Genomic DNA, 17,871 nt, shown 5'->3' on the forward strand with positions numbered 1-17,871 from the left:
GCCTGTCCATTCCTTTTTTTATGGAAAGCTTCTCAGGAATCACAGGACCAAACTCAAGGGTGTGCAGGGACGGCTGGAGCACTCGCCCGCTGCTGCATCTCAGAGCGGAAGCCCCTGGGCAGGACTCAGCTTGCCGAGTGCACGTGCCTGTTCACTTGCCTTGCATCGGGAGCCTTGCACCCTCCTCCCCAGCCACTGGCTGCTCCCTTTAGCACAGGTTGCTTCTCCTTCTGGTCCTTTGCTCCTCGGGATGCCTCCACATGGTATGGACACATCACTGCTATGTCAGAGAGCAGGCAGAAGATTTAGCTAAAGTTCTTAGCCAACGCTACTTCGGCGTAGGTTTGTTTTATAATATTATCCTGACAAAATTCTCATATGTTAGCATATAGTGTCGTATTTAATCCATTTTGAAAAATTGGGGTCTCTGTTTTCCCTCTTAGCTTGTAAACATTGTTTTTATTTCTTATGAATCCTGGGATCCTAACTCTGGAGACAAGCAGGACACAGAAATGAAAAAATGGTGGAAATGCGAAAAGGGGTTTACATGCACAGTTGAGGATTGATAGATACTACATATCTACAACTACAGTCTACGTATTTAAATCCAAGTCACCACTCGTAAACGACATCCAGCGAATGATTAGCATGTGATCACACCACACTGTGTGTGGTGATTGCTCTGTTGTCATGTGCAGGCTATGTTCCCAGGTGCGCTAGGCCATGCCCCAGCCGCACATTTGTTCACTTGTGGTGACTGGTGAATGCGTGCAGTTACTAGACCTATTCAGTGTAAATTTAAAATTATAGTAACACAGCTCTGGCCGGTTTGGCTCAGTGGATAGAGTGTCGGCTTGCGGACCAAAGGGTCCCAGGTTCAATTCCGGTCAAGGGCAAGTACCTCGGTTGCAGGCTCCTCCCTGGCCTGGGCCCGGGTCGGGGCTCTGCAGGAGGCAACCAATTGATGTGTTTCTCTCACATCGGTGTTTCTCTCACATCGATATTTCTCTGTCTTTCCCTCTCTCTTCCACTCTCTCTAAAAATCAATGGAAAAATACCCTCAAGTGAGGATTTAAAAAAAAAAATACAGTAATACATATAGAAAATGTTTTATACATAATTTTAATTACTCAAATGTGTTTACGTAAGTAAAAACAGGTTAATTGGCCAATTTTTTAACATACGCATTCTGAAAACCTACTTTCTGCTTTAACGGACACCTCCTCACCCGAATTAGTCCATTATATTGAGGAGTCTCTGTCACTCCATATGCTTTCCACAGCTGCACCCGTCTGCACTCTCGCCCGCAGTGCACGAGGGCTCCCTTTCCTGCATCCTTGCCAGCACTGGCTTGCTGACTTGTTGATGGAAGCCATTGTGAGGTGGTATCTCATCGTGGTCTTAATTTGCATCTCTCCGATTAAGGACGTTGAGTATCTTATGTCTGTTGACCATCTATCTGTATGTTCTTTTTGGAGAAGTCTATTCCTGTCTTTGCCCATTTTTTGTTTATTTTGGTGTTGAGTTTTATAAGGTTTTTATGAATTTTGTCTACTAGCCCCTTGTCAGCTATGTCATTGGCACATATGTTCTCCCATGGGGATGGTTTCCTGTGCTGAGTAAAAATCTTTAGTTTGATGGTGCATTCCTGCCAGAAGCGCAGCACACCTCCAGACCAGGCTGCTCAACCCAAACCCGCTTTCCTGTGAATCTGTTGTCTAACCTCATCTCAGTGCTTGGGGTGATGATCCAGATCTCACAGGACTGCTGTGAAGGTGAGAGCATGCATTCACATACATGTTGTATGAAGTATGGAGGTTAGAGAAGAGTCTGTATGTAGAAGAACATGCATAGGCTTGGAACAAAAACTGGGCAGACTATATAGCAAGATTATCACAGTATTTATCTCTGGTTATGGGACTGGCAGATTAGGTTTTACCAAAGTGTTTCTGTGTGTAGCATCAATATAGTGCTTTTATAATTAGAAAAAATTCTATTCAATATTAACTGTCAAGTTTGGGCATTTGAGGCAGTGTTTCACCCTTTACATGTAACTTCTCAGGTCCCTGAAAGCTGGGAGCCGGGAGCCCGAACTGAAGAGCTGGATTTGGGTTGGGACACTGCAACTTGAAGCTCCTTGGAGAGGCAGGTTCCCCAGGCACAGTGGCAGCCTCCCTGCAACCAAAGCCAGCAGCTCTGCTGGGCTCCTGCCCCGCTGGCCTCCAAAGTGGTGGGAGCTGGGCCGCTGCGCACCTCTTAAGAATCTAGTCCTGGGGGGACTCGAGTGTCTGCCTTTGGGTATGGACAGGCCTGGAGTGGCCTCAGCTACACTCCTGAGCGAGTCACTCAACCTCGTGTGAGTCCATTTCGTCATTTCCTCATAAAATGAAAAAGTCTTTACTTTCAAGGATTATTGTAAAAATGTAAAGATCGTTAGTGGAAGTTGACAGAATAGTGTCCTATATGAATTATTTTCCCTCTCTGAACCTCAGTTTCCTCACTTTTAAAATGGGACATTAATACTTTAAAAATTATGGAAAGCCCACATTGTAAGTGACATTATACTGAGGATCCTCTTCCACGTGTAAGATCACACAGCATGTTAGAGCTCCCTTTGCTCCTAGGACTAGCCTGGAAGTGGCAAGGCAATTTCCTTCTGGATGGGTGGGACTGGAGGTCCCTCATGGGCCCCATCTTCAGAACTCTGCAGCAATGGGCAGGACACAGACCTCTGGGGCCCTAGTCTGTACACACTCTTTCACGGACACTCCCACCTTTTGGAAGCCAGGCAAAACACATATTCCATTCCTAAGTGCATCTGTGTGCTTTCCCTCCCACACCCTCCAGACAGCGATGCAGAGCTGCCAAGGTGGCTGCTGGAGAAACATCGCCTCGTGGGGGGGGGGGGGGGGCGGTGTGGGAGAGCAATTCCAAGGGCTTTTATAGACCTCTTCTGGCCTCCTCACCATAGTGGGGTCGTTCAGGGCACTCGGCCATGGTCAGCTCCCTTTCCCTTTGCCCTCCTTTTTGTAAATAACCTCTTCCCTATTATAAGGAATAACAAAGACTTGAAAAAAACAGACAAGTTAAAATCACATCTAGTCCCACCAGAGTTGACTGTCACTATTTTACCATTTTGTCATACTTTTCCATCATTCAAAAGCAGAGTTGTTAATAGCTGCCAATATTCTAGCATCTTGATGTGCGCCCATTGCTAACCATTCCCTATTGCCACTGAAGTGGTTCCCGAGTGAGGCTGCCAGCTTACATCCTCGCACCTGCATCTTTGGCACATACTGTATTGTGAAAATTTCCTATAAGTGAAATGATTGGGTTAGAGTAGGAACACTTAAGGTTTTTTTGATCCCAGAAAAGTTTTTCATGGATTTGTTTCAAATATTTGCCAATTTGATAAGCCAAAAATGGTTTTTCATTATAGGCTTACTTTCTGTTTTTTTTTGTACCCTTCAGATAGGAATCTACGATTTTTTCCAGAAGCTTTTTGGCTAATTGTTTTTCTTCAGTGAGTTATCAATATCCTTTGCCCATGTTTTAGTGAAGTACTTTTCCATACTGAATTTTTAAGGTCTTATGGATTGTGTCTATTTGTCAATTGCAGAAATGTTTCCAATTTGTTTTTTTTAAGTTTTAGAAGTTTGTTCTTTTATGATCTCTTCTTTCCTTATTTTGCTGAGAAAGTCTTGACACAAAGATCAATTTAATATCCACTAGCAAGTATATGTATTTTTAATGGTTAAACTTACCATGGTATATATCTTTATTCCTCCTGGCTGTGGTAACTTTTCCCCAAATATTTAGATTTTACCCAATTCCCTATCTTTACTTACCCATTAAAAGACAATGCCTCCTTTATTATGTAAGTCCACGTATATAAGAGCCAGTGTCATATTTTTCTTGTCTTGTCGTACACTAGTTCCACATTATTCTGTAGCTTCATATTTTAATTTACTAGCAATTTCAGTAGCACCTCCCAAAATAAACACAGGCAGGGCCCATGGAGAGTCCCCATCAACATGGGGATTACAAAACACTATCTTTAGATGCTTGGCTGCTGACGGCACTGCTGCCATATTCCACTAGACCTTTCTAAAGTTAAACCCAGGTAAGGGCCATGGCTTTCAGAAGACAGGCATCCTCAGGAGTCAGAGCAAAGCAAAGGAAATGGAGGGGTTGGCCTGGCTCCTGGCCTTTCCTTTCCTTTCCTTTCCTTCCCTGGCAGACCAACCCTTCTGGACCTAGAGCTAGAGAATGGCTTCCAGAGCCAACCCAGGCCTTGCTTTGGCTGGACTGAGGAGGGACGCGGCCAGTGTGCAGGTGACTCTGACGGCCTCTCAGCGCTACTGCAGTAGGCCTACCTTTCTTGCTAGACACAGTCCACTGCAGTTAAGCTCGTCTGATAACTGTATGCACAGCTGCTTGCCACCACTGAACTGAAACTTGTATTTCAGCAACAACACTTTGAATAGCTCTGGGCTCTGTACAAGCACTTAATTCTTCCCTTTGTTATTCCCCACACCTCAATTTGTAAGGCCTGTTGTGTGTGTGGGAGGGAGGGGGCGAAGGGGGGCTCGTGCAGAAGACAGGAGCCCAAGAATGGAATAAGTACATGTTCTGGAGGTTTACTTTTCAAGTGAGGGGAAAAATCACCCTCTAGATTTCCTTCCAAACTCAACCTGGAGGAAAGAATTCCAGCGCACTGAGAAAACTTTATAACCCTCTTCTTGGCTGGAGAGGATACGGCCATGACTCCCGGGCCCTTCCCACCAGGAAGGAAAAGGCGAAGCACATCTCATCCCACCAGTGCACTTCACTTACTTTTAGGAGATATCGGCATGAGGCTGGCAATCTTTGGGAAGGCCAATAGGGCCTCAATTGAAGCGAGGTGGCTGGCCAATCGCTTCCCTGAATATAAACAGTAACTAGACAGAAAGCACAAGGAAAGGAGGCTAAAGGTCATGAGTAGCCCACTCTAATCAGACTCCTATGTCAGAGCCAGATGGGGCCATCAGGAACCATGTTAGTCTAAGCCTTCCATCTCCCCCAAATTTGGCAGAGAGGGAAGTCGGGCTAGAAGAGGGGCAGGGGCCTGCGAAAGGGCATGTGTGCCATGCCTACCCCTCGCCTAGTCTCTGGAGACTCACCTGACATCCTTTTGGAAACCTTAAACTTACACATCTTAGGTGCTTTATACACACTTCGTAAATCCTAACACTCTAATGGAAATAACAGTCTTCTGATTTTACAGATAAGAAAAAGGAAACTGATTTCACTCACCTGACAAAGGTGACCCAGCAGCAGCACATGACAGCTCAGCTTGTCTCCTTTGCCTTAATCACTGCCAACCTGAGAGGGTTGCCACCCATTCAGCACAGAGCTCACACTTACTTCCTATTCCTCATGGGAATCCACGCCATTTGCTGAGCTCACACTTATTTAGGGAGTGGCCCTGTGAGGGCTCGTTTGCTTTTGCCTAAAGTACTGGGACCCCAAAGGCAATTAAGCTTGGTGACTGGGAGAGTCTGGGTCCTATACTATCTGGACTTTCCAAAGCATAGGAACTGCTATCCAATATCATGTTGGAAGATTTACTACAGGGTAAATCTTGCCCAAGAATAAAGTCACTGTTTTGTTTTTTTTTTCCCAGAATTATCAATCAAGTAAACAAATTTATTAAACGCAACAGCAGGTAACCTTCCAAATAAAAGACCATCAAAAGAAATAATTAGATAAAGACAAAAAATGTGTGTAACAAGTTAATAAAAATATTCAGTGGGCCATTTGGAGAGCATAACAGTGCAGAGAATACAAACAAAAGTATTGAGTTCAGTCAACAAGTTTGTACAATCTTAAGAAACACTGATCACAAACCAAGAGGAATCCACAAAGGTGGAGGGTCATGTGAGTAGTGGACTCATCACCTCAGCAGGGTAAGGCAGGGTGTCTGTAGGACCAACTCACCCAAGCCCCCTTTGCCTACTGCTTCAAATTCCCCCTTTGAAACCTAGAATCATTCATTAGTGCAACGGGTATGAGCAATTAATCCCAGACTCTGGGCTGGGACCAGGTCAGAGGGAAGACACTTCTCCCAGAATAAATGTGTGCTGGGGGAACCCAGGAGCTGAACGGCTTCCTTTGGCAATATCCAAGACCTGTGCTGGCAGTGGGGAGGGAGCGGGCAGTGGAAGCGGGAAGTGTGAGCAGGCTGAGCTTCCGAGAGGAGTGGGAGGAGGTGATGCCCAGCACCTGATCTGAAGCAGCACCTGATGGCCACTCAAAGCCATCGGAACCATCTTGGTTGCTGAACCAGAATTCAAGCATCTGTTCTGTCCCTCAATAAGGAAAACACCGCTACAGCCTCACTGACACGCAGGCCAGTCCATGTTACACTAAATAAATGCCACAATTACAGCTTCCCATAGGAATCAACTGCAGGGAGGGGTGGGAACCCCTCAGTACCATGCAGAAAAACAGACTGGAGTAAGGGGTCAATTTCACATGTCCTCAAATGCGTCCCAATGAACACTTGACAGATCAGTATGTGATGACTTTGCAAGAGTACTTTCACCTGGCGTCCGTTACCAAGACGGTTAAGTCCTCACTAACCAGAGACCAGGAAAATGGAAACACAGGCAGCTAACAAAGCCAGCCTGGTAGCACCCCCTCCAGCCTCGCTTTGGAATTGTGTGACTGCGTCTCCTTCTGGGCTGCACTGCACTGAAGACACTCCTATAGCATACATACAGTGCTAAAGGCAGATCTGCTTTAGTTTTTAAGCTTTTAGACCCAAGTCCTTATCCCAGTAACTTTCCACCTCTATTTAACACAATGTGGCCTAGGCTAATATATGAGACCACCTGAACGGTGGAGTCCCACACTCTGCGGGCTCCAGCCCCTGGGCGACCGGTACTGTTTCAAAGACCAACTAATACTGTGTGGCTTAACCCTTTTAATATTGAAAACAATGCCTTGTACATTTTCAACTGATTTCCTCAGGCCTGGGAGCTTGGTTGAAATTTGGATCTTCACTCAGCTCTAGATTTTTCTTACCAAAATTCAGTATGGAGTCTTGGAACCAACTCATACAAGTGGGTCCATTCAGCATGGATGAGGGAGGGGGCACTGCTGAGGCAGCCAGCTGAAGCCTATCAGTGTCATTACAGGAGGTGGGGTTAACGATATATTCAAATTGGCAGGGATGGGGAAGAGCAACTCAATAACGCAACACCATCCCATATAGCTTTCTAATTGTTAATTGTGAGCACAGAAGCTCACAAAACCATTCGCCAAAACCAACGCATTTGCCAACACAATAATTCAGTTTGTAGTCACCCTCAGATATTTGCCTGTTTTCAAAATGGCATCCGCATCCTGCCCTCTCCACACCCTGCGCTGTTAGAGGGAAGGGTCCCCTGGCTTGGCTAAGGGGCCTGCATTTGGCCTCTTCCACATCATTCCTGCTAAGTTGCAACCTATTTCTAGGGTAAGAGAAAGGGGTGTTTCATTTCCCAGAAGCATAACAAAACCTTGCACGCCCACCGTGGGTCCTTCTGCAGCAAGCCCGCTTCCTGTGGGCACCAGGGTCCAGCACCAGCTGAGCCACCACAGAACTTTGGTCAGGGACGTCAACTCGGAGGGAACTTGGAAGTCCCTCCCTGTCTGCGCCCTTTTCTGGTTCTCATTTGCATTTTTGTAATAATTATCATTGAAAATATAATTGAAAACTTTTAAAAATGGTTGTGTGGGCCTAGGGAAGATGAACAATTAAAAGCAAAACCCGCTCACTCTAGTCCACCTAACACAGGGAATGCCTTCTTGTAGGCTGGGGAGGGGGGCAGTCCTCCGGGTCCTCAGGACCCTGGGCCTCCCTCTCCTGTGCACTGGCTAGGGGCACCTGCCCCCTCCCCTACCCAATTCAGAATTGGGAAAACCAGGAGGGTGCAGACGTTGGATGAGAAGGTGGTCTCTCTAAGAACTCAGTTTGGGCATGCTGACTACCACTGAACCCACAGAACCAGCTGGGGTCCCTAGAAACTATACAAGGATCTTGTGTCATGCTAAATGAAGGCAGACAGACACCTGGCCTGAGACCCCACCCTCTCCAGCTTTTTGCTGATGGCTGTGGCTGACTTTCAAGTTCCCCATCCACCCTCTAGAGAGGCTACGAACATCAAACTCCCAGTGACATTCCCTGTCAATGTCAATTTCAGAAAAACATCGACAGCATTAACTCCTCAGATAACCATCTGTCAAGACGGGAGTCTGAATCCGTAAGGCGAGTCAAGGACCTCGGAACAAGCACTTGCTGCCAGGCTGAGAAATGTGCCTGAAGGGAGATGAGGCAGCCAGGGAGAACACGCCAAACGCTCCACGGACAAACTCGTTACCTCAAAAATATAAGTGTTTTATACGTTTATTTAAAAGATTCCCTTTTCCATCTGTTCCAAAGTTCCTGCCGCCACCCTTCAGCACAGGCTCGGAGGACATGGTTCAAGGGGAAAAGGACAAGCCCTCCACTGAAGCGAGGTAGGACAGTCAGCTCCTGGGCAGCATGTCCAAAGCTGGCCTCGGGAAGTGAGCACAGGAGTCTGGGGAACTGGGCCTCCCTCTTGTGAGGAAAGAGCTGAGACAATTCATCTTCTCTTTAGTGAAAATGGTCCACACTCAGATTCAGAAGCCTCCATCCTGATGTTCCCTGGCCCTCCTCTCCCTCCTCTAGGGCCAGTTTTAGCAGGCAAACGGGAATATAGATACATATATGTGTACATATATATTTTAGATAGGTAAAATATATACATATCTTATATATGTACATATACATATTTGGGGAGGGGAAGGAGAAAAGGGTAATGTAAACCTAAACAGTCATCACATCACCCCAATGAGCCTGACATCAACACAGATAATAAATAACGCCCGGGGTGAGCGACGACACGGCGCAGCAAGAAGGGAAGGGCACACGTTTACTATTAAATACACTCTACATTTGGCAGAGTTCAGGCCAGCCCCAGGCTTCTGCACTTGCCAGACAAGTAAGCTGATGATACTCAACATTTTTTAAGAAAGTATTCAAGCAGAGCTCCATACCACAGTTTTTCTTCAAGTCCGGTGGCTGGCAGGCAGTTTCCGACCACCAGGAACAGAAACTTTGGCTCCAAGGCAAATGAAAAAAGAAAAAAAAAAAAGTATTTCCACTTACAACATGAAAATACAGAAAATTTCATAAAGAAAAACACCTATCAAAGACTGCTTCCAGCCAAGCTGAGGTAGCGCTGCTTTCTCTGCCCTCGATGCTCTGGTTGCGGGGCTGCTCTAGAACACCGCTCACTTGACTGGCAGGGGCCACGTGCTGGTGGGACACGGCATGAAATGCAATGCGTCAGAGGGATGAGCAAGAAGTGCGGAGAGAGGGTTCGGATAAATTAGCTGGGCGGGGTTGTCACCAGAGGACATATTTGGCTGGTCCTGGCTCTGCAAGGGCTTTAACTCACAGGGAATTAATGCAACGTGGTTAACAGTTAACACTGCTAGTCAACTCCGTGTAAATCTTTAAAAATTATCACAACCGCAATTCAACCATGTAAACAGCACCACACACAGCACAGATCTGCCCTGAAACAGGATGCACAGCAGATCTGGCACTGGTGTCTAATGTTAGCTCAGCTGACCTCCAGCCCCCCGCTTGGCGCCCTCCCCCACAAACAATCTATTTGTGCAAGAAATGGCAGGCTTATTCTATCTGAAGGCTTAAAAAAAAGATACATAACATGTAGCCAGGTTCAAATATTTTGGGGGACCCCCCCAAATAAAGGAAATAACCAAAATAACCAAAAAGTGAAGAAAGTGCCTAAAACATGATACAGCATTTTAGAGCCCTTTCAGATACAAGGCAGAGAAAGGTGTAAAGTAGAAAATATCCGGATCTTCGGTAATTTCCAGAAAGGTCCATTCCTTGGCTGGCTCCAGGGCAGCGCAGCCCCGGGACAGAGCACTAAGTCTGCTCCTGGGGACACAAGCCCAAGGGCCCCGAGCTGTGCGCACCACCCCCAGCCCCTTCCCTCTTCCTCCGCTCCATCTCCCACTCCACAAAGGTATCGAAGAGACTAGGCCAGGCTTCATCTTCGCTGTAGTTGCTGAGGTCGGGGCCAATCACCTGAGTGAAGTTAAGAAACATATTCCAAGTGTCCCTGGAGATGCCCTTGACCCCCGAAGGGTTCTCTGTTAGGAAGTGTAGCCACTGGTCCAACACTGGCGGGTTGTTCTGGGTAAAGACTAGCTTCCACAGGGCAATGGCTATTTCCCGATGCAGTGACCGCTGCCCTTCTTCAGAGTCCAGGCCAAACTGAAATGTAAACCGGTACAGATCCTTGAATTTGTCCTCTTGTTTGGCTTCGGTCAAGAGGCTGGGGAACCGTGCACAGATCCCATCAATGCTGTCTGCACTTATTGCTTTGCAGCCATCAAAAAACTCCTTCCTGCAACAGGAAGTAGGGACACAATTAGTCACTGTAAACGAGAATCATTTCCTGTGAGGCAATAGCGTGGAGATAGCACCATGCAGCTGGGGGGCTGGGTGGGAATTCGACTCCTCCACCTCGGAAGCGCTGAGACTACCACGTCACTCTTCCGGGTGGGGGTGAGGACAAGATAATATGTCAACAGCTTCTAACAGTGCCTGCCTATCGGTTCATTTATTCATCTTCCCAAAGCCCAATGCCCTGCTCCCCATTCTGCAACAGGGGCTGTGCTTCACTCTCTTCCGAGGGGCCCCTCGTGCTCTCCTGATTCTCTGTGGGCTGTTTTTGGAATATTCTTGGTGACTGACAAGGGACCAAAGATTTTGGATGAACCTGGGTAACTCCCACCAGTGATCAAAATTTCCTCTTAAGAAACACAAATTGTGTATGTATTCTGAACTTCTGTATAACACCTTCAGCTCACAATATGGTCCACAATGATCACCATCTCAGAGACTGCTGCATCCACTAAAGAGAAAAGGCCTCTGAGGTCTGCTGGGTAATCTACCCCAGGGCTAGAAATTACAGGAGGAGTTCTCAAAGCAAATTCTTATTCACCCCCAGCACTTTGCAAACCACACCTTGGGGTAATCCTGCCATGCCCTCCCCCCAAAACACCCTCCATGGAGATGTATGACCATGAGGTGCCAACTACTGCTTGCTCCCGGGCCAGCTAAACACTGCTGGAGGGAGAGAAGGGGCTACTTGCCTCATGCAGTGAGAGGCACATCCAAGAGGCACTTCCAGTGCCTGGCACGCCAGGTGCAGAGCAGTAGAGAGGGAGGAAGGGAGTGGATGACAAGAGGGAGCAGAGGTTCTGTAGCAGCAGTGAGGCTGGGCTGCGATGTGGCAACAGGGCTCAGCATGGATTATGCCCTGTTCAGTGCCCAGTTATTCAGAGGCTGAACAGCTTTAGAGAAATCTGACAGAGAAATAAAGACCCAAACTCTATGAAGCCAACCCAGTTCTGCCCTAATGGACCACTGCCCCAGGTGCGCTCCCTCCTCTGCTCACCTGGAAAAGTACTGGTGACTAACCTGGTGAATTTGCACATGGTAGCAGCCTGGAACTTCCAAGCCAAGAGCAGCACTCGAAATTCCGTGGGGTCAACACAGAGGTCATTGCAAAAGCGCTCCATGCCTTCCTCCAAAATTGCATCCTCCCGCTCATCCTTGTAGCGCCTGAACAGTTCCTCCAACCTCTGCAAGGAAGACTCCTCGGCACAGGACTTGGGCTCCCTTCCAGCATCTCCCGAGGACGTGGGCAGCTGGCAGGCCTCTGTGGCAGCCTCTGCCTTCTTGGTCCCATTGACGAGGATATCCCCACCTGGCTTGCCACAGGCTGGTGGCTGTTCCTCGCGGTGGCCTGCACCTCGCCTGTTGTGTGACTTGCTGCTGGGGTCACGGTCTCCATTCTTGCTGCCCAGGGTTGATGAGGGATTCTTGCACTTGGTGACACACTGGCCCATGGTACTGGTGGCCTGGCCTCTAGAGTGGTCCCCTCTGGATCAGAAGCCCTCGCTGCCACTGGCCCTTGAATCTCAACATGCCATCAGCCAGAGGAGCCAGCCAACCTGGGAAGAAATGAGAGAGCACTCACCGCTGGATAGAGAGAGGACATGCAAGCTCTCTCCGCGGACTGGACTGCACAATGAGCCACCACGAACCAGGAGAGAGACTCCAAGTTCATCACCACCTCCCTTGTAAGCCAGCTCTATACCTTCACCTTGGAAATGCAGTGGCTAGAGCACATATGGATAACCAATAAAGAAAATTCCTAACATTCTTCTAGCAACATAGTTTACCAAGATGAGGTGCTTTATATGCAGAATGCATCCAGGAAATCTATAGTTTGCCAGAAATATTCCAAAGGAAATGTGTCTTGCCCATTGGCCATCATTTAAGAGAGTTATTTGGACTCAAGTGAAGCCAGAAGGGGCACATAAAAGGTCCATCTTCTGATGTCAAAACCCTCAGATTTTCTTTTCAAGTAGGGAGAAGGGGTGGCCACACCCACACTCCTACAGTCTCATAGTGGCCTAAAGGCGAGGTGAAGGGTTTTCACAGTTAAGACTGTAAGCAGAGTCCTAGCCAAACAGCAAAGTAAAATGTGTGTCTGGTCTCTTCAGCATTCTTTCTGGGACTCCCCCACGGAGCACGTGAAACGTCCTTTCTCCCGCCTTAGTCCACTTGAGGTCCCCAGGCCCCCGCCTCAGGTCCTCTGCCAGGTGGTATGGAGGGAGAGTGGAGCCACGTTCACTAAATGTGAATGCTGGTAGGCTGCAGGCTCAGGCCTCCAAGAGGCTGTCTCACCTTAAAGGAGGGCAGATTTACCCAAATCCAATCTCTAAATGGGAGGATAGTTGCTACATGAAAGAGATAAGTCTGCATGGAAACATAACAAACTCACTGTAGTGGTTTATTACCTATACTAGATACCCGTTGCACGAAGATTCGTGCAAGAATAGGCCTTCCTTCCCCTGGCTGCCAGCACCAATTTTCCTCTGGCACCCGGGACCCAGGCCTTCGCTCCGACTGCAGCAGAGAAGCCAAGCCTTGAGGCTAGGCTTCTCTGCTCCGGCCGCAGCGAGGCTTGGCTTCTCCAATCCGGCCGTAGTGGAGAAGCCAAGCCTCTTCAGTCTTCAGTCATCTTCAGTCTTCAGTCATCTTCAGTCTTCACTTGGGCCAGAGCATTCAGTCTTTGCTCCATGCCTGCATATGCAAATTAACCCCCCATCTTTGTTGGATTAATTTGCATACCCACTCCTGATTGGCTGGTGGGCATCATGGAGGTATGGACAATTTGCATATTTCTCTTTTATTAATGTAGACTAGAGGCCCGATGCACGAAATTCATGCAAGGGCCTTGGCCCCAGCCACCGCCCACCACCGCCACCACCATGGCTGCGGCCGGGGGCCTCTGCCTTGGCCCCCGATAATTAAAAAGGTGTTTTTAAAGAGTTGCTAGAAATTTCTGGGCCAGGAGTGAGGTGATTTCTCTGAAGACCTTGTCTACTCAGGACTCTTACTTTCAACTAGTCCACTAGAAGATCCATCTACAATTTAGTACAGGTCCCCGACTTACGATGGTGCAAAGCAATATGTATAACAAATGACATGAGATAACACTTTGTTATAAAACAGGCTTGTGTTAGATGATTCTGTGGAATACTGGAAGTGTTCTGAGCACGTTCAAGGCAGGCCAGGCTAAGCTACAATGCTTGGTAGGTTAGGTGGATTAAATGCATTTAGACACAATATTTTCAGAGTGCAAAGAGTTTATCGGGACATAACCCATGGTAAGTGCAGGAGCATCTGTACTCAGAAAATGTTACCACCTGCTACAATAGCCGCGAGCCAGAGTATAATGGGGAGGCGGGCCAGCCAGGTCAGTGCCCTGCCTCCCGCTCTAGGGAGCTTTCATGGACCTCCAGGATCCACATTCAAGCTCTCAGGAGAATGCAGTGGGCAGAGGTGCTTTTCACAGTGGCTGGAGCTGTGAGCCGTACAGAAAGAACTGTAGCTTCCTCCAAATAGTATTGGGATAACTCGGTTATCTTTAAAAGGAATTCTAAGGGCATCAGGATGTGCACGTTTAAAATGGAGACCAGAGTCATTCCTGTAGTTACTGGGGACTCCATGTCAGGGCGTGTCCCATTCTCTGCCCTCCAAGAGAACAGAGGAACAGAGACATGTCTACACAGGCCCTTCAAAGCCTCCCAGTTTCCCCAGCTTCAAAATCACACAGAAAGCACGATAAGGGCTTACTGTGGAAAATGACAGACCCGCCTAAGTATTTTTAAGTCTTTTCACGTTTTAAGAATAGTATAGCTATTAAGACATAAGCCCAGCCTATTAAAATTTTAAAAGGGAAAGGGCTAATTCTTGGAAGACCTGCATTCAAGAGAAGCAACTGTTCAAGCTGAATTATCTCAAAACAAGCAGGACTATGCCATGAGGAGAGTCTGATTTCCAGATTGTTCTTAAAGGCTAAAGCACTGACAGAAACAAAAGGCCCACACTTCCCCTACACGCTCACAGCCTGCCAGCTCCAAATTCCCCGGAGCACTGACTCACCAGGTGGCTGCTCACGCCTGCGCAGGGAGACCCAGGTACCAAGAGGCTGAAAGGGTTTCCTGGCCTCCGTCTGACCCACTTATTCCAGTCCACACCCCGACACCTCACTACACAGCTTCCTCTAAACCTGATGCCCAGGCCTTCAGGTAGGAGGGGCAAAACAGGAGGCCTCCCAAAGAGGTCCAAACCACTGACCCACCCAGCCCTCCACGTGAAGAGCATCTTTGATGATCTGACACGGCAGAACCAGCTGAAACCTGAAGGCCTTTTTTTTTAAAAAAGATATATTTTATTGACTTTTTACAGAGAGGAAGGGAGAGGGATAGAGAGTTAGAAACATCAATCAGCTGCCTCCTGCACACCCCCTACTGGGGATGTGCCCGCAACCAAGGTACATGCCCTTGACTAGAATCGAACCTGGGACCCTTGAGTCCGCAGGCCAACACTCTATACACTGAGCCAAACCGGTTAGGGCATATATAGACTGGGAGGACTAGTCCTTTCGGAAGGCTTTTAACATGCCGAACAGATGAGAAAAAGGAAAATCAATTTAGCCAGATGATCAATCAGCACAAGCCAGTCTCACATCCCTTCTTCCATTCTGGTCCTGTCTCTGAAACACCTCCTCCCGGTGGAGGGTGAGGTAAGATGGATTCAGGTCTGACGGTGAGGACACCTCACCCCGACCATTCACTGCGCTCCTTCCTATCGTGGCTTCCTTTCTTAGGAAACAGTGCTGTTCCCAGAGCCTGCCCTAGGCTGACACGGTGCCCAGCCCCGCGTCCCTGGCAGGCCACACCTCCTTTAGGTGTTTTAAAGCTGAAAATTTCCCTGGGCCCACTAGCTATTGGCTAATAGCTAATAATAGTTACCAATTACTGACCACTGGATATCGTGCCAGTACTATGCTGATAAGCCCTTTATGGACATTAAGACTCATATATCCTCACCACAACCCACTTAAAGACAGGGAAACGGAGGCGCAAAGCAAATCACCCAAGATCACAAGCACAGAACCTGGTAGGTGTGGCTTGAGAAACCATGACCCTTACCACCAGGCCACAATGCTGTGCCCCATGTCAGTGCTAGGGAAAGCCCCCCAGCAGATGGGCCCCAAGCGCCGAGTGTTACCACCCAGAGCAGCACTCTCCAAAGCCAGCCACTGGAAAGGGAGCACGTGGTCTGTGACCAGTGGCCTAAACGGGCGTCCTACCCACGGCCCTCTCCCAGGCGAGCCTGCCCCGGTGATGCAGGTAGCCAGATGCCCTTGGGCTCAGCACCCTCCAGAGGTGGGGACAGAGTGAGTCCACCAGCATGGCTAAGAGCTCCAAAGCCCAGCTCTCCATCGCTTTTTGACCCTGAATTTCCTCAGCCAGCAAAATATTCATCGGCCTCACTGTAAGGAAATGCAGACAAAGGGACCTGCCCCTCCCGAAGCATTTGGAATGGCAGCTACCAACAGCCAAGTAGTATCTGGTTAGCCTAACAGAAGCCCTGGCTTGTCCCACCTGGACAATGGGCTCCATCCAGGCCTCTGCTTCCCAAGCCCAGCAGGATACCCACCCCTGCCTCGACCCGTGCACTTGGGTTTGTTCACAGTCTCTCAAACCACAGCACTGATGCTGCTCAAAGGCACCACTGCCCGAAATACCTGGGGGACCAGGTTGTCCATGGAGTAGGACAAGCTAGGTGTTTGCTGTGCCCTGTGACGTTCTCATCACTGGTCACTCCGTCCAGTGGGGCAAGCTTCCAGCCAGTTCCAATTCCTTCCCTTTCCCTTAGGCCAGCTCTAGGATTGCCAGCCACTCATTTACACTTTTAATGGCATTGACTTCCCAGTCTGTCTCCGGCTACGTCTGTGCAGTGTCGGTGGGCACTGCAGCAGAGGCCTCAGTACAGCATCCCTAATGAATATCACTGCGAGTGCTAGCACATTATCACACACACATGCAGCGTTGTGGAGTCACTACCCCATTTCATAGGAAGAGAAATGGAGGCACACCAGGGTCAAGGAGCTTTCAAGGGAGGAACAGGAGTGAATAATCAAGAGGTGAGCTCTAGGGGTAGACAAACCTGGGTCTGGATCATGGGGGGACACCAGCTGTGTCGCTGTGAGTAGGTAAGGAACATTGGACAGCTGGCCCTCGAGGACTGGTGGTGGAGTAAATGAGATCATCCATGTCAAAAGCCTGTCCAATGCCTGTTCACAGGAAGTACTCAGCAACCATCGGCCTTTATTACAGTTGTTACTATCAAAAAGCCAGTGGCAGTCATGCCTCCCCTGTAGAACAGCGCCCTCTCGGCAGCCAGTCCAGCTCTGCTGGGGCGGGGCAGCACTGCAGGTGCCTGGGCAGCACTCCGGTTCTTGCAGTGAGTGACTGTCCCCTGCCTCCACCAAGTGGCAAAACTGAGTTGAATGGAGCCAGGGACAAGGGGTGGGGAGAAAGGAAAGGCAGAAAGAGTAAAAACCACCTGGGAAACTACTTGCAGACACAGCTGTAGCTTGGGGCTACCTGAAAGATGGAAGGCAGGAGCTGCTCAGCCTTGGCTGGACCAAGATCAGCCCCAGCAGCCCCTCCCTCCTTCCCTGCACATCAGCCTCTAGCACGCCCCTCCCTTTCTCCCCATCAGCCTGGTTGCTGTTCCTGGGGATGGATCAGCGAGCGGCCTGTCTAGCCCCAGGCCCGGTGCTGGCACTGCTAGGCTGGCAGGCCCAGGCTGCAGTCCCTGGGGATGCTCTGGACCAAAGAGGAGTCGGAAGCTGCTTCTGTCTCTCGGGCAGGCCGTGCAGTGACCATCAGGCTGGTCCCGGTCTCCTGGGCTTGTGTCTACTGCTAAGGCAGAGTCACCAGTGGGGAACTGAATAGCCACACAGGGCTAAGCCACACAGACGCAATGCGAGTGGAGATAGGAAAAGGAGAGGCGAGTATGACTGCTGAGGAAGGAAAGGTGGAAGGACTACAAGGAGGAGCACAGCTGTGGGACATGGCTGCATCATGCACACCTCACCTTCACAGCTCCCCCCACGGAGACTGCTGGAGTTTGCACATTGGGAAATGGGTTCTTCACCCTGAACAGTGGGCCAGGAAATGAAGCTAGGCCTCAGACTCCACGGCCCCCCCAGGGGGAGGTTTCACAGAGAAGGTTTCGCCCTGGTCCTTCAATGATGAGCATGAAAAGGAAAGGAAGGCCTTTGCCCATCTGGCTGATGCATGTTGAGAGGAGACTTTAAAATCTGTATCGATAGCAGCATCTTTTAA

General features: G+C 48.9%; 1 protein-coding gene across 1 annotated transcript in view; it reads right to left on the reverse strand.

Annotated features, from left to right (window-relative positions):
• DCUN1D3 (defective in cullin neddylation 1 domain containing 3) overlaps positions 1 to 17,871 on the reverse strand; it is a 47,552-nt gene continuing 29,681 nt past the window's right edge. The window contains exons 2-3 of the mRNA XM_080681878.1: positions 11,573 to 12,108; positions 1 to 10,493 (exon numbers count right to left, since the gene is read on the reverse strand). Of these exons, the coding sequence (XP_080538004.1) occupies positions 10,010 to 10,493; positions 11,573 to 12,003 (915 nt within the window). The 5' untranslated portion in view covers positions 12,004 to 12,108 and the 3' untranslated portion in view covers positions 1 to 10,009. The remainder of the gene's footprint in view (positions 10,494 to 11,572; positions 12,109 to 17,871) is intronic.

Source organism: Plecotus auritus (assembly GCF_963455305.1).
Source record: "Plecotus auritus genome assembly, chromosome: 7".
NCBI classification, from domain to species: Eukaryota; Metazoa; Chordata; class Mammalia; order Chiroptera; family Vespertilionidae; genus Plecotus; species Plecotus auritus.